At 34.1% G+C, this 14,578-nt stretch overlaps 1 protein-coding gene across 17 annotated transcripts in view; it reads left to right on the plus strand.

Annotated features, from left to right (window-relative positions):
• Positions 1 to 14,578, plus strand: part of bt (projectin protein bent) — a 229,024-nt gene that overhangs the window by 163,498 nt on the left and 50,948 nt on the right. For all 17 annotated transcript variants that reach the window (XM_085953753.1, XM_085953755.1, XM_085953760.1 and 14 more), the window contains 15 exons: positions 1,074 to 1,270; positions 2,044 to 2,185; positions 4,054 to 4,202; positions 5,340 to 5,642; positions 6,315 to 6,454; positions 7,361 to 7,607; positions 8,002 to 8,208; positions 8,452 to 8,615; positions 8,811 to 8,946; positions 9,447 to 9,571; positions 10,204 to 10,360; positions 11,361 to 11,558; positions 12,103 to 12,362; positions 13,485 to 13,635; positions 14,121 to 14,402. In XM_085953753.1, coding sequence (XP_085809879.1) covers positions 1,074 to 1,270; positions 2,044 to 2,185; positions 4,054 to 4,202; positions 5,340 to 5,642; positions 6,315 to 6,454; positions 7,361 to 7,607; positions 8,002 to 8,208; positions 8,452 to 8,615; positions 8,811 to 8,946; positions 9,447 to 9,571; positions 10,204 to 10,360; positions 11,361 to 11,558; positions 12,103 to 12,362; positions 13,485 to 13,635; positions 14,121 to 14,402 — 2,858 coding nt within the window. The remainder of the gene's footprint in view (positions 1 to 1,073; positions 1,271 to 2,043; positions 2,186 to 4,053; positions 4,203 to 5,339; positions 5,643 to 6,314; positions 6,455 to 7,360; positions 7,608 to 8,001; positions 8,209 to 8,451; positions 8,616 to 8,810; positions 8,947 to 9,446; positions 9,572 to 10,203; positions 10,361 to 11,360; positions 11,559 to 12,102; positions 12,363 to 13,484; positions 13,636 to 14,120; positions 14,403 to 14,578) is intronic.

Below are 14,578 nucleotides of genomic sequence, written 5' to 3' on the forward strand. Positions count from 1 at the left end.
CGCGGCTGTATATACATGGCGGGTGGAGATGGGGTCACTCAAAGCATTGTCACAAATATAATATTAGTGGCGTAGATTGATGCCTGGTTACATCAAATTTTCAGCGGGATGGCCAGTCGCAAACTCATTTGTCATCTCCGCGCGTCAGGTGTATTGTAGCTAGAAATATACAAATCACCCCTTCACACCCCGTTACCGTCATTTAATATTACGACATATATTGATGACGTCATTTGCTAGTCGCCAGTCGCTTTCACGTATTCCGCTGAGCTTGACGCAAGACGCGCAAGCACCGCGACCGTGACCTAAAGGATACTTGATACAGTAAAGTTTTGTTAATCCAAATAAATAATATAACTAGCCCTTAATAATGCAATCTGGTTAATTTAAATATTCATAATTCGCATTTCATTTAACTTGTAACTCATAATTGAATAACATTTTTTTATTCGGTATACAACTAATTGAAATATTGAAAGTCTATAGGGTAGAGTCTAAGTACCAAAAATGTGAAACAGATATAACCAAAAAAACATACATATATAAAAACTTACATTTTTATTTTTACAAAGTTAAAGAAGAACATCGGTATAATATGATAAGTTTACATATTTCTAAAGATAAAATAAACAAAGGAAGAATAAAATATTTAAACATGGACAATATTGAAAAGTTCTATATAGAGGGGTATGTAGGGGCACATAGACCCCCGCCCGTGTTTTAATGTATTTGTGTGACAAAAATGCTAGAGTTAGGAACTTAGACCCTTCAGAATATTATTAGGCTTGGCATTTAGATTGCATTGAAGTAAAAAACGTGTTATAGATTGTTTGGCACTTAGACCCTATAGACTTTTAACCCTTTAATTGAAGGATTAAATAAAGTCAGAAAGCATTATCTACGTAAACAAAACATCGTGGCTTATGTTAAATTTATTATTAACTGTTTTTGGTTTGGTAGTTAGTAAAAAATATATGACGAAACCAATAGAGTTTTTATATCTGCTTTATAACATTGAAATGTGATACTTCTACCTTATTGTGATATATCTACATTATTATGACTTTTACCAGGTCATGGAGGGAAAACATCAAGCTCGTCAACACTGAGCGTATTCAAATCAAGAACGTCGATTATCACACCGACTTCTCCATCGTCAACTGCGTCAGGCGAGACACCGGAAAATACACCTTGGTGGCTGAGAATTGCAACGGCAAGGACACAGAAACTGTTGAACTTACCGTACTCAGCAAACCTGGAGCACCTAAGGGTCAGTTTTCTTTGATATTATTTGATAATATTACAATAATTGAGAAGATATTTAAAACCTATTTTTCAACAGGATTTTTGAATGAGTTGATCATAATTTGAGAGATTCCTAATGTATCGTTTAAAATATCAGATATAATCATATTTCTAGATAATGACAATATTTGTGGGTATCAGTTGCAAAGTATTCGGTTACATGCTGTTTTTTTTTAACTTTTGTTAAGAATTTTATTCATTATGCACTACCTACTAACCATGTACGATTACCTATTAGTTTAATCAAATTCACCTTATAGAGTTAGTAAAATTAGATTAAGATTGGAAGATACTTGCTAAATCGTTAACATCAATCGGTTGGTATGTATATTATTTTAATAATAATAATAGTGTACCATTATAATTCTCTGTTTTATTCGATTTATTAGAACAAAATAATTATTCTATTTATTTGCATATCTTAGTACAGGTATTATTTTGTGAATATCTGAGTTTGGAATTAGTACCCACAATTATAGTTTTTTTAAAAAAACAAATTATTAGTTTTATAATAGAAAAAAATGTTTTTCCTCTTAAAATATTGAAATAGTGAATAATAAAATATAAATAAATAGTAATTAAAATTTATTAGGTAATTTATGAATATGTCTGATTCTTTAAATAACACATAGTAATATTCAATAATGTACCTACATAACGATATAAATATTATTCCCGTTTTAATTAATCATATTATATGACCATAATAATAACATTGACTCTCGGTTTCGTTTACAGGACCATTGAAGATATCTGACGTAACAGCTAAGTCTTGCAAAGTGGCTTGGGAGAAACCAGAAGATGACGGTGGATGCCCCATCAAAGAGTACGAGGTCGAGAAGATGGACCTCGCCACCGGAAAATGGGTGCGCGTTGGAAAGTAAGTCTTTCACACCATCAGCGTAAAAATTATAGAAATATTCTATAATATAATACTGTTTTCTCAATTTATGATTTTTACCATGCCTAAACAATACCTATTCTATACGCAAAACTGCTATCGGCAGCTACCAATGGTAGTTTCTTATATGTTTGTATCGAAGTATTACAATTTTTACAATTATTTAGCCGTCTAAACAGTCAAAACTGTCTAACTCGCTCTAAAATTTAGCACCGCCAAGAGAGGTGTTGTTAAAACATAGCACTTATTGTAATTGTTACCGTAAGTGCTAATACTTTGATATAGAAATATGAAAACCTACTCTCGATAGCTGTCGATAGCGGCTGATAGCAGTCTTGTGTATAGAATAGATGCGCGGGCAGTCCAGAAATTTCACCGCTTGATTTATTGATTGCGGGTTCCAATCGTACAGCCGCGTTGAACTTACCTGAAATTTTAATAGGTTTAACAAATGGCTTTATAACCAATCAAAATACTTAATAAAAAGTAAATGTTAATAATTACAAGATAAAAATAACTTTTTATATACCAAGTTTTTAAATTTTCTGTTGAATCATATAAACTTGACAATTCTATGTATTAATAAATACTTTTTTTGTACTTGATAGAAATACGGAATAAATAATATAGAAAACTGAAATGTCATTTTTTGACATTTCATATTGATTTCCATAGTAACGCACGTATATATTAATAATTTAGTTGCTAGAACCCCCTTAGCAACCAATAATAGTGTTTTACATTTTACGATTTTTTTCCGAAATAACTTTTCATACAAAACAGAATTAACTGAAAATGAATTCAATTCCGCTTAAAGATGGCTAGAAGTATTAAAAGAATGCTTTGTCATCGTGTTCTAATATATTCTAAAAGTTTCAAATATCTAGCTAGTCGGGAAGTTAGTTTAAAATCGATTGCAAGATTTGTATTAGACAAACAAGAAAAAAAATTGTACTGGACAAACAATAATACGAGCTAATAAAAACGTGGTAAAATACATTCGGACTGTGAATAGCAATCAATATTAAAATTTATGGTAAATCTCCTTTTATCAACAATACTTAGAGCTTATACTTCATAACTTTGTACTCCGGCTCTAGGATGACAATGATGTAATGTATTCTATAAATATATTTTTTTACATATATTATCTATTTATTTATTACTACAAATGTATATCATTTGCTCTAATTTTATGCGAAGTAATCAGGCAAAGGGCGTATCAATGTAGTAAAATCAATGACATTAATATGGACGAAGCATCTGGAAAAAAAAATGACACTCACTCTTTTGTCGGGTCTGCCGAATGGCATAATCTGTTCTAACGCCATTACAATAAAGGTGATATTGCTATAAATTCCCGATGCTTTTTGTCGGGTCTGCCGAATGGTTCGGTTCGAACGGTTCGCTCAAACGAACATTGATACTAGAAACACTGTTCTAACGCCATTACAATAAAGGTGATATTGCTATAAATTCCCGATGCGTGATATCGCATAATGGATATTGCGTGACGTCTACCTATGCACGCGCGAATGAAATTTACTTGCTAGCTACTGTACTGAGTGCGTCGTCATTGAGTAAAATGTATTAAAAAGTGCAAAGTTATAAAACTTACAGAGTAGCCAATCCCAAGCAGTTTTGCTAATTACTTTGTCGCATATTTGACATACATAATATTATTAAATATTGTCCTTATTATCAGCTCTCATTAAAATAGTGGTAGTAAGAAGTACCATAATGAGTAATAGTAATTAATAAGTGACACTACTAAAATTGACTAAACTTTATCTGAGTAAAAATGAAATTCAGTGGTGTTAATGATAAACTTTCTTATTCACCACCAGGATTCCCGGAGACCGCCCGCGATTGGAGATGGACATCCCCGGCTTAAACCCTGGCTCCGAATACAAATTCCGTGTGACCGCCTGCAACGACGAAGGAGATTCTGATCCTTTGGAATCAGAAAAGCCTACTTTGGCCAAGAATCCTTTCGGTAAGAATTGTTACTATTTTAACCCCGAATTTTCATATTTGAGATATGAGATAATTAAAATATATTAATAATTTTGAATTGATACATCGAAGAGACTAGTCATTGAATTCATTGGTACGTGACATTAGGATTATTTTTTTATTGATATTAAAATTTTAATAAAAAACTATTTTTGATTTGAGAATGAAACATTCTTTACTGAACATAGATAATTGGCAAATACCTCAGATATATACTAGAAAAATAATATTTTAATGTGAAGTCTTTCTTTACTGAGCATTTTTTAAAGAAGCGTCTAGCGGAAAAATTCGAAGCTTGCAATTTGAGACATTTTTTTTGATAATTTACAATTTCAACTGTATTAATGAATAAATATGTATCTGAAAACATTAAAAAGAAAAATATTTTTTATTTTAAGTCAAAGATAAACTTACAATTGTAAAAAATGTAATAAAATGTGAATTTGTTGAATCGGACCGCACCCTATTATTACCTATATTTTATGGTCATATTTATTATTAAAATTCAGTTTATTAAGTTTTCTAAGCATCGCCTAAGCGATTTTTGACTAATTCATAGTTTTAATATTTTTTATATCTATTTTAAAAAACATCGATTTTTATAAAAAATATAAATGTGTATAACTTGAAATCCTTTTTATTTATATCAAATCAAGCTTCAATATTGGGACCATACATACATATGTACAAGCTCTTCATATGTATGAATACTAGTTAATTTCGTTGTAATTAGGTAGGATGCAGGTAGCTCAACTGATAAAAAATATTTGCCAGAATCCAATGGATATGAGTTCGACTCCTATCTAGGGTAGTATTTTTTTCAAATATTTAAATAGTTTAGCTTAGGGGTGAGTGGATTCACTCGGAAAGTTGATATATTTATATCGGAGATGATTTCAAACTATGGATGTTTTATAAACATTTCTTGTTTTCAACATGATATTCGCTTTTATTTAAACGCGTCTGTAGTAATAAAATATTGTTAGGTATCATTATTGGTCTTCTAAAAATTGAATTTAAATATCTTTAAATTAACAGGGTTTAACAAAAGCTAAAATTGAGTCATTATGAGAAATCCAAAAAGTAGTATAACTAATTGAGTTTATTTTTTATCCAGACGTCTCCGACAAGCCCGGAAAGGTTGAGGTTGTTGACAACGACAACTCCAGCGTGGACCTCAAATGGGAGCCGCCAGCGTCAGACAATGGCGCCCCCATCGAGAAATACATAATCCAGAAAAAGCTCAAGGACTCACCCGACTGGGAGAACGCTGGAGAGGTGCCCGGAACCCAGACCACCGGCAAAGTCACCGACCTTCCCGAAGGAAGCGAATTCCAGTTCAGGGTTATCGCTGTCAATAAGGCTGGACCCAGCGCACCGTCTGAACCAACCAAGATGACCATGATCAGACACAAGTCATGTAAGAATTTTACAAATTATCTTTTACATTTTTCAATAATTCTTACAAGTCATGAAGAGTGAGATATAAATCATACTTACTATGTAGAATGTAGATGAAGAAAGACGATAAGATATTTTGTCTGATACTATGAAAGTTACAGACTTCATTGTAGGTACACCAAAATATCGTAAAATATTGTAGAAAATTGTGTAAAAACATATTGTCACTGTACGGGCCAAGTAGCGTAACCCTCAAATATCAAATTGTTCAGGAAGTGAAAAAACTGTGGGAATTAGATTTACTTATTATGTTATATAATATTTATTTGTTATTGTATATATATTATTTTATTACAAATTGAGTGGCTTACTTTGTACCTACCCTGTGGCTTACGTTTAGAGAGGGTTACAACATTTGGCTGGAATATTTTTTGTCAAGTTACAAATGGCTTAAAAAATAGTTTTGAATTATTTTGATATGAAATAATTTTTGGGATCTATGATATTTGGCCAGTTCGTGTAAGAGTATGCAATAAGTCCATTACCATCAAAATATCACTTCAGTGAAAAGTGAGGGTTACGAAAATTGGCCTGTATAGTGACGATTATAATATCAAAAATTTCAAGCCTTCTTAAAGTTAAATTCAAATTTAGTTTATTCAATTTGATTAATAAAATTATTATATTACAGTGAAGCCACGTATCGACCGCACCAACTTGAAGGCGTTGACCGTAAGGCAGGGAAAGCCAATCTTCTTCGATGTCAACATCAAGGGAGAGCCCGCGCCTAAGGTGCAGTGGTTCCAGACATTCAAGACCACTGAAACCGAGGTATGTATTATCGTCATTATGATTCTTATTATCTATCTTGAGTATACGTATAAGATCTGAGACTTTACGTTATAATCAAACAAATAAAATCTAATCGGTTAGGTCAGGTCGGGTTAAATCTGGAGTTTGACATGTTGAGAGTTTGATCGTTGGGATTTACACAGGGACCCCCAAAATTCTTTCTGAAAATTTTAATTAGAAACAATGTCAAAAATAATTTTGAAACTTGATGAAGATAATATGTCAATGAGAAGATTAAACCACGCTAGTTCTTATTCTACCAATGAAAATTTTAAGATTACCTATTCAATGAAAACAACGTATTGTCATAAATAATTTCTTAATCTCATGGTGTTCTTAATTCCCAAAATTCTGGATGATTATAGACTGATATACCTACTTTATTCATGTGGTTGATGCTTTCAGCAAGCCAATATGATTTTTTGTCCATGTCCGATCCTAAAAAGATCATATTATGGGTGTCCATTGAGCGGATGTTTAACATTTCTAATTAGCTAATTTCATTAAATTCCCAACACATTACCTAGTTCCACTGTCTATGAGTAATGTGCTTATCTACCGAATTTATAAATAGTATGTAAATTATTTATTACTGGTTTTTTACAAACACTTGTTTGCAATTGGAATAATACAAAACTCAAATCAATTAAATTTAAAAATTTGTACATTTTATAACTACAATATAATGTTATAAAAGAGTAGAAGAACAAAGCTACAGATTTGAAATAAGAGTTTTGATTGGTTTTACTAGGTATGAATACAGATTTGCACTAAATTTCATTAGGACTGATTTATCACTATTATGATGACCACAAATAAACTCTTGCATATCTGACTTAATATGTTTTATATGTTTTATATATTTAATAATATTTTTTTAATCAGGTGACCACCAAAGACAACGTGAAAGTGATCAACGTTGACTACAACACCAAGTTGGACATCAAGGAATCTCTCCGCAAGAACACCGGAGTGTACAAGATCGTGGCGGTGAACGAACATGGTAAAGATGAGGCTGAGGTAGAAATCACTGTCCTCTCTTCTCCTGGAAAACCGACCGGACCTCTCAAGGTGTCCGACGTCACCAAGTCTGGGTGCAAACTTGCATGGAAGAAACCAGAGGATGATGGAGGTAAATATGTATATCTATCTATATGTATTATCTAAATAATTAAACAATCGTAAGAGAAAAAAACACAATATAAACACACGATAGGCTTCCCACGAAGTCTAATGCGTGAAGCACTGGATTCTCATCCGGGGGCACGGAGTTTCATTCCCAGTACTGTCGCAATACATATATTATGTGATTTTCTCAAAGTCTGGGTATTCCTCTTTCCCTGCCTTTACTACTACACTGTTTTTATCGGGCCTCGTGGCAACATACGTTTTAAATTTTAAAATATCATTCTGTGTTGTGTAAGTAATTCTAGTTACCCGTATATATTATGAATACTTTGATTCCTTTGGTATAATATTAAAAAAGTCATTATAAACTGTCACTGATTTTTCTTTGTATTTTTCAGGCAAACCAATCACTGGATACGTGGTTGAGAAGCTTAACAAAGCCACCGGAAGATGGGTGCCAGTCGGTAGATCCACCGAGCCTGAGATGGAAGTCAAGGGACTGCAAGAAGGCGAGGAGTATGAGTTCAGGGTGAAGGCCGTTAATGAGGAGGGAGAGTCAGAGCCATTGAAGACCGAAGGATCCATCATCGCCAAGAACCCGTATGGTGAGTTATAGTCAGTTTTTAATAATTATGACAATGAACTAGAGCAGTTTTAGTTAATGAATTGAATAGAGTGTTTCGCAAATAGTAATCAATCATTTCTCGAAATGAAATGTTGAGACTTCTTCAGGACTTTCACATAGTGTCAAATTGAAATGTGTCATATAAAAATTTCATTTAATTTCATTCTAATACTTAAATTGCTATGGCAACAAATTTTATATGCTGTTTTCTTTAATTCATCAGATATTCCTGGAAAACCATCAGTGCCCATAATCGACGATTGGGATGTGGACCGTGTGGACCTCAAGTGGGATGCGCCCAAGAATACTGGTGGAGCACCCATCACCGGATACGTCATTGAAAAGAAAGACAAGTTTGGCACCTGGCAGGAGGCGCTAACTACTACGGTAAGCTAATCAACCGATTTAAACTTCGTCTTAATTGAAAAGCTTAGTTGTAAAAGCTGCTAAAATGGGATAAAGCTTTTTTTGTGAAATTATATTATATTGCATCGGTTAAGTAGATTTTTAAAGTGAAGTTGCTAAGTCGTCTGCGAATATTTTAAACATAGGTATTAAATAATAATTGTATGAAATTTCCAGACGCCTGAATGCAAAGGTCGCGTGCCAGATCTGAAAGAAGGAAACGTTTACCAATTCAGAGTTCGTGCTGTCAACAAAGCCGGTCCTGGTGAACCTGGAGATGCAACTGAACCACACACCGCCAAGGCCAGATTCTGTATGTTTATTATAAAGTATTCACCTTCTTCTTCTTCAATCTTGAAACAATCAATAATATATTACAAATAATAAATATATTATGTACCTACTGTCAGTCAACGTATTATTTTTTTTTAATATCTCGCAGTTACATTAACAATATATTGTAACCCACGATGGCCGCGCGGCTTAATTGTCGGCCTATAGTGTCGAGGGTCCCAGGTTCGAATCCTGGGTCTGACAAGTACACATATTGTTTTTCGAATTGTGTATGAGTCAGAGTATGGACCTAATAGGTTGAGCAAATGGCTGACAACTATTTCTCGTAAAAACAAAAATCTGTTAAAACAAACCTCCACTCAGTGGTGGCCCATATGATCTTATTATGATCAAAAAAAATATTATGTTAAACAAATATGATGCTATAATAGATCTTATAAGGTTCTTATCTTGGAATATATTAATATATATAGCGGTTTCTTTCTCATTTTGATATTTACTTCGTATTTCAATTTCTAGTGAAACCACACATCAACCGTGACAAGATGCAGTTATTGCGAGTCCGCGCTGGCACGGCAATCAAGTTGGATGTTGACATCAAGGGTGAACCTCCACCAACCAAGACCTGGTCGTTTGCCAACAAGGTAACTATCATTTGTTTAACCTAACTTATAACTTAACAGAAGATTCGTAATATTAATATTATTCAATATAAATTATAGGTTCACAATAACAACGTATAAAATCAATTTGTTGTCATCCCAGTATTTCGCCACATTAAAATACTCACTTATTATAATATCAGGGTGAGCTTTTAAATGGATCATATCTGTTGGAATTCTCATTCATCGTTCATTAATTCATTCATTCGTAAGGCGGCATGGTGAAAGCGATAGAATAGAGATATCCACAGAAAGAAAACCCAATTCACAGTTACAATACACAAAATTACATTGTTAAGGCAATAACTATCAATTGAAATGCAGAACTTTGTGTATATCAGATAGTTATACCTACATACATCGAGTATTTGACAGCGCTGCATACGCCTAGTTGGACTCCTGGGGTCTATCGCTAGATAAAAGTTTCGAACTATAGATTCTATTGACGGTGCCAAAAAATTTGAGGGTTATCGTACCTTTAAAACAGCCTTTCTCCTAACATCAAACAGAGAGATTATTTTTCATACATACAGATCCTTGTTGATATTGTTAGTTAGTACCTATCCTTATAAAAACAGTGTGCATTTTTTTATGTGGGTATGATATCATTACAGGACTTGGAGAACACTCCAACTCTGAGAATCGAAAACGAAGACTACAACACAAAGCTTCAAATCAACGAGACCTCGTGGAAGAACTCCGGAATCTACACCCTCAAGGCTGTCAACGATTCAGGAGAGGATGAGGCTACCGTTGAAGTCATCGTTTTGGGTGAGTTATACAATAAAACTCATAATAGGTAGACTATCTGATAGTATTTAAGACACAGATTTAGTTACCGGAACGTATAGAATATTGCCTATCATAATTCTATTTGATCTTAATCAGTCACATTATTCAATTCATATTACTTCAGTAATGACGAATCTACAGTAGGTACTGTGAGTATGAGACGCTAAGAAATCGAACACCTAGAAGTTATCATCTTTGACTTGATATCACAGGACTGGTCCTGGCAGCGCCATCTTTAGATACAAAGCCTGATCATATCTTTTTGCACAAGCATATTTCTCAAACGAGTGGTCCCACTGTTTAAATGTTTGTTTGACAATCAAATCTTCGTGATACGGTTTGTAATTTTGATATAATACTATTATTTCTAACAAAGTACTAATTTGGAAATAATATTATCTATTCTGTTTATCACACTATTGATAATGTACTTGCAAGCAGAGTTTGGTATTCTATAATGACTGAATAGTATAAATAAATTATTAGTTATTGTCGTTTTGAACCGACTGTCAATTTAGCAAGCATCCTAATGTATTATGATATTATACACAGAAGTTTAGTTACTTCGACCGTCACTTCCAATTATTAATAACACAGAACCACTAAATAAGATGAACTCCAAGGTCTCCAAGATATGTTAAAATAATAAATTTTTAACGAAATCTGAAACGAAAAATGCTCTGACAAGTGAACACTACACACGCGTCAGTGTGAGTACTAGAACAATGGTAGGTCATCCTAAACAGCAACGGGAGGAGTAGAAAAGTTAGTACCACTTGTTGTTGGTAAGTTTCCGAATGTTTCGGCTTGTAATAGAGTCGGCTGTGGTCCTGGTCAATAAATTATTCTCCGCTATCAGGCGCAAACCATGGACACCGTTTATTTCCTCTTAGTTTTATCCTTTAGAATTTAGATAATGTAATATTTTATCCCAACACTATTTGCATAACATGAAAACTATAAAATTATTTAATTTCAGATAAACCTGGCAAGCCCGAGGGACCACTGGAGGTAGTGGATGTCCACAAGGAGGGCTGCAAGTTGAAGTGGAAGAAACCCAAACACACCGGAGGACTTCCGCTCAGCATGTACGTCATGGAGAAGATGGACACATCTACCGGAAAGTGGACTCCAGCTGGATCAGTCGACCCCGACAAGGAAGAAGGGGTTGTCACTGGTGAGTTCCTTTTCGTGGTTTATGTTATAGAATTTGGACATTATCAAGTCATGATTGATACTGCAACCTATTTTCGTCAACCAAGGACCTCTATAAATAGTCAGGCCACGCCTGCGGTGCAAAATTGCAATTCTCGATCGTGGTGTTATTTATTCGCCATACTTCGAATGCAGCGTGGAAAAATGTTTGTAGTAGACACTTAAATAAAAAAATTCTATTGAACTACAATTGGAATTAGCATTGTTGTGTCGCTGCCTAACTCTTTTGAATATATTATTATGCTAGCCCCAAGCTTGGCCCCCACAAAGGGGCAGTGATATGGCTCTAGCCTGGGTACCCAGGCATAGAGGGATCTGTTTTGGCGGGTCGACCAGCTAATTGGGATAAACACACATCAAAAATTTGCTCTAATAGTCTATCAAAGTCGCAAAACTATTACATTTTTAATTTGGTATAAAATATACAATCGTGTCACAGTAGATTCTGAATAATATTGATAATATTGATTTCGTTCTTCAATATATATATTATTTTCCCAATTCAGGTCTGGAGCCTATGCACACGTACATGTTCCGCGTGAAAGCCGTCAATGAGGAGGGTGAGTCTGAGCCTCTGGAAGCCGACACCTCCACCATCGCCAAGAATCCATTCGACGCCCCATCACCTCCTGGACTGCCAGACATCGTGGACTGGGACGAGCACATGGTCAAACTTAAGTGGGAGCCGCCAATCAGGGACAATGGTGCACCAATTACTGGATACATCATCGAGATGATGGACAAATTCCGCGGAGAATTCGTCAAGGTAAACATCTTATTGCTAACTGAAATATATTCCTACCCGACGAGGAATTAGTGTAGTGGCAGTGTGGGCCGTCCGACTTGGTTGCTACTAAGGCCAATTATCTTGCTTTTAAAAAAATTGCGGCGTCTTACTGCGGGTGTGAAGATCTCGTCAGATAATTTTTGCTGTCGCTATGATTAGCTTCGCTTTCTTTGCTGTATACACAACGTAACATCATTTTCTTTTCGTAATTTCTATGTGTTGTCGATTCCTTTCACTTTTCATTAAAATAAACTCACTAAATTCAGTCAGAGCTCACTTTGAGCGTAGCAACCTAAGTCTTGGGCATCTTCTCCCAGGACACTCCCAGTCCAATTGTTTCAGATGCTTCACATCACCAATTATAGGGTCCCGCGATACGCTCGATTAAGACCGAGTGTGGTGCGGGGCGGGTTTCGGTGGGCGGTTAACTTCAATGTCGAACTCATGGATGCTGGTTTAATTTCTTGCCGGGCAAACACGTATGATATTTTTTCAATGATTTGTTTGGATCAACACTATTATAACAGGTTGAACGAATGGTAAATTTTTTTATAAAATAAAAATATGTGTAAGTATAATATTCTTACTGGATTGTAAAGTCTGTAAAGATGTATATGATACGTTATTTTATCGTCTTATTGTATAGTACATATATAATCATGGTTATAAAAATTTGCCCATAAACTACCCAATAAAGATATTTAATTTGATATTTGGGCAAAAGGATAATAATTTCAAAATAAATCATTCATAGCAATATATAATATGTAGGTACAACATCATGTTTGTGAGCCCTAATCTATACAAAGAATCTGTATATCTGTATATGAACAATGTTTTCAATCGGCGTCGGAAAATAGAAATACTTACATAGACATTTATATCAGAATATATTAAATGTTCTTTAATGTACATAAATATTCTGAAAAAAAATAATACAACTTTGTCTATATACAATGTATATTACCAAACATATGTATATTATAAACAGATTACTGTGAAAAAACCTAATAAAATGGTCGAATTAAGTAATCATTATATTCTCAACCAAACGGCTATTTATTTAACAACTATAATAAATGCCATATTACTTTTTTGCAGGCTGCTGAAGTCCAAGGGCCAATCTGCCAAGGTACCGTCCCGAAGTTGGAGGAAGGAAACCAATACCAGTTCAGAGTGCGAGCCGTCAACAAGGCTGGACCTTCGGATCCATCCGAACAGACCAACTGGCATACTGCTAAGGCCAGATACTGTAAGTTACCTTCCTACATTCTTGACATCTCTTTTACAATATCGTCCTCTCCAAAGTGTAGCATTCGATTTCAAAATACTTATTGTGCAATCATAATTGGTTTCATGATTTAATTGTAATTTCATGTACTCACCAGGAATAAATATGGATACAGTAAGTCCACCAAAGCTAATTATTATACACATACACCTTTGTATTTATAATATAAGTATGATAAAATATTAGCCTTGTTAAAATATCATAAATTTATAAATTAAATTATCTTTTCTCAACGAATATATTTGTGACTTAGGGGTTTAAATATGTATCTTTAATAGTGACAATATATTTTGATAAATAATAGAAGTTTTTATTAAATTTGTATCAGCCAAAGTATCTAGGTTCTACTGTTGTATAAAATTAAGCATAATAGTTACATTTTTGTAGGTATAATGAAATACGATAATATGTAAGTTATTAAAATAATACAATACTTTCATTTACAGTGAAACCACGTATCGACCGCACCAACTTGAACCAGATCACAGTGAAGGCTGGTCTCCCAGTATCACTGGACGTCAAAATCATCGGTGAACCTCCACCAACTGTTACATGGTACTTCAAGGATACCGAGCTGGTATCCGATGATCTCTTGCGCATCGACAACGTCGACTACAATACCAAGTTCTTGATGATGAAGACAAAGAGAGTTAACTCTGGAAGGTACGTCATCAAGGCCAAGAACGAGGTCGGCGAGGATGAAGCAGACGTTGAAATCATCATCGTCGGTAAGTTTCACATTCAATTTTGACAAAATTGACCGTTTCTTTTATTCGGTTCCAATAATGGCTGCAAAGCCATCTTTAGTTTTTTTTTTACATTTTAAATATTTTTCTAAAATTTTGTTAATCGATTTCAAACTTAACGTAAGGTGCGATTTAATAAATTTGAGGTAATTGAGATT

The sequence above is a fragment of the Rhyacophila brunnea genome, unplaced genomic scaffold (genome assembly GCF_057557595.1).
Source record: "Rhyacophila brunnea isolate RB1 unplaced genomic scaffold, BYU_Rbru_1.0 scaffold_4, whole genome shotgun sequence".
NCBI lineage: Eukaryota > Metazoa > Arthropoda > Insecta > Trichoptera > Rhyacophilidae > Rhyacophila > Rhyacophila brunnea.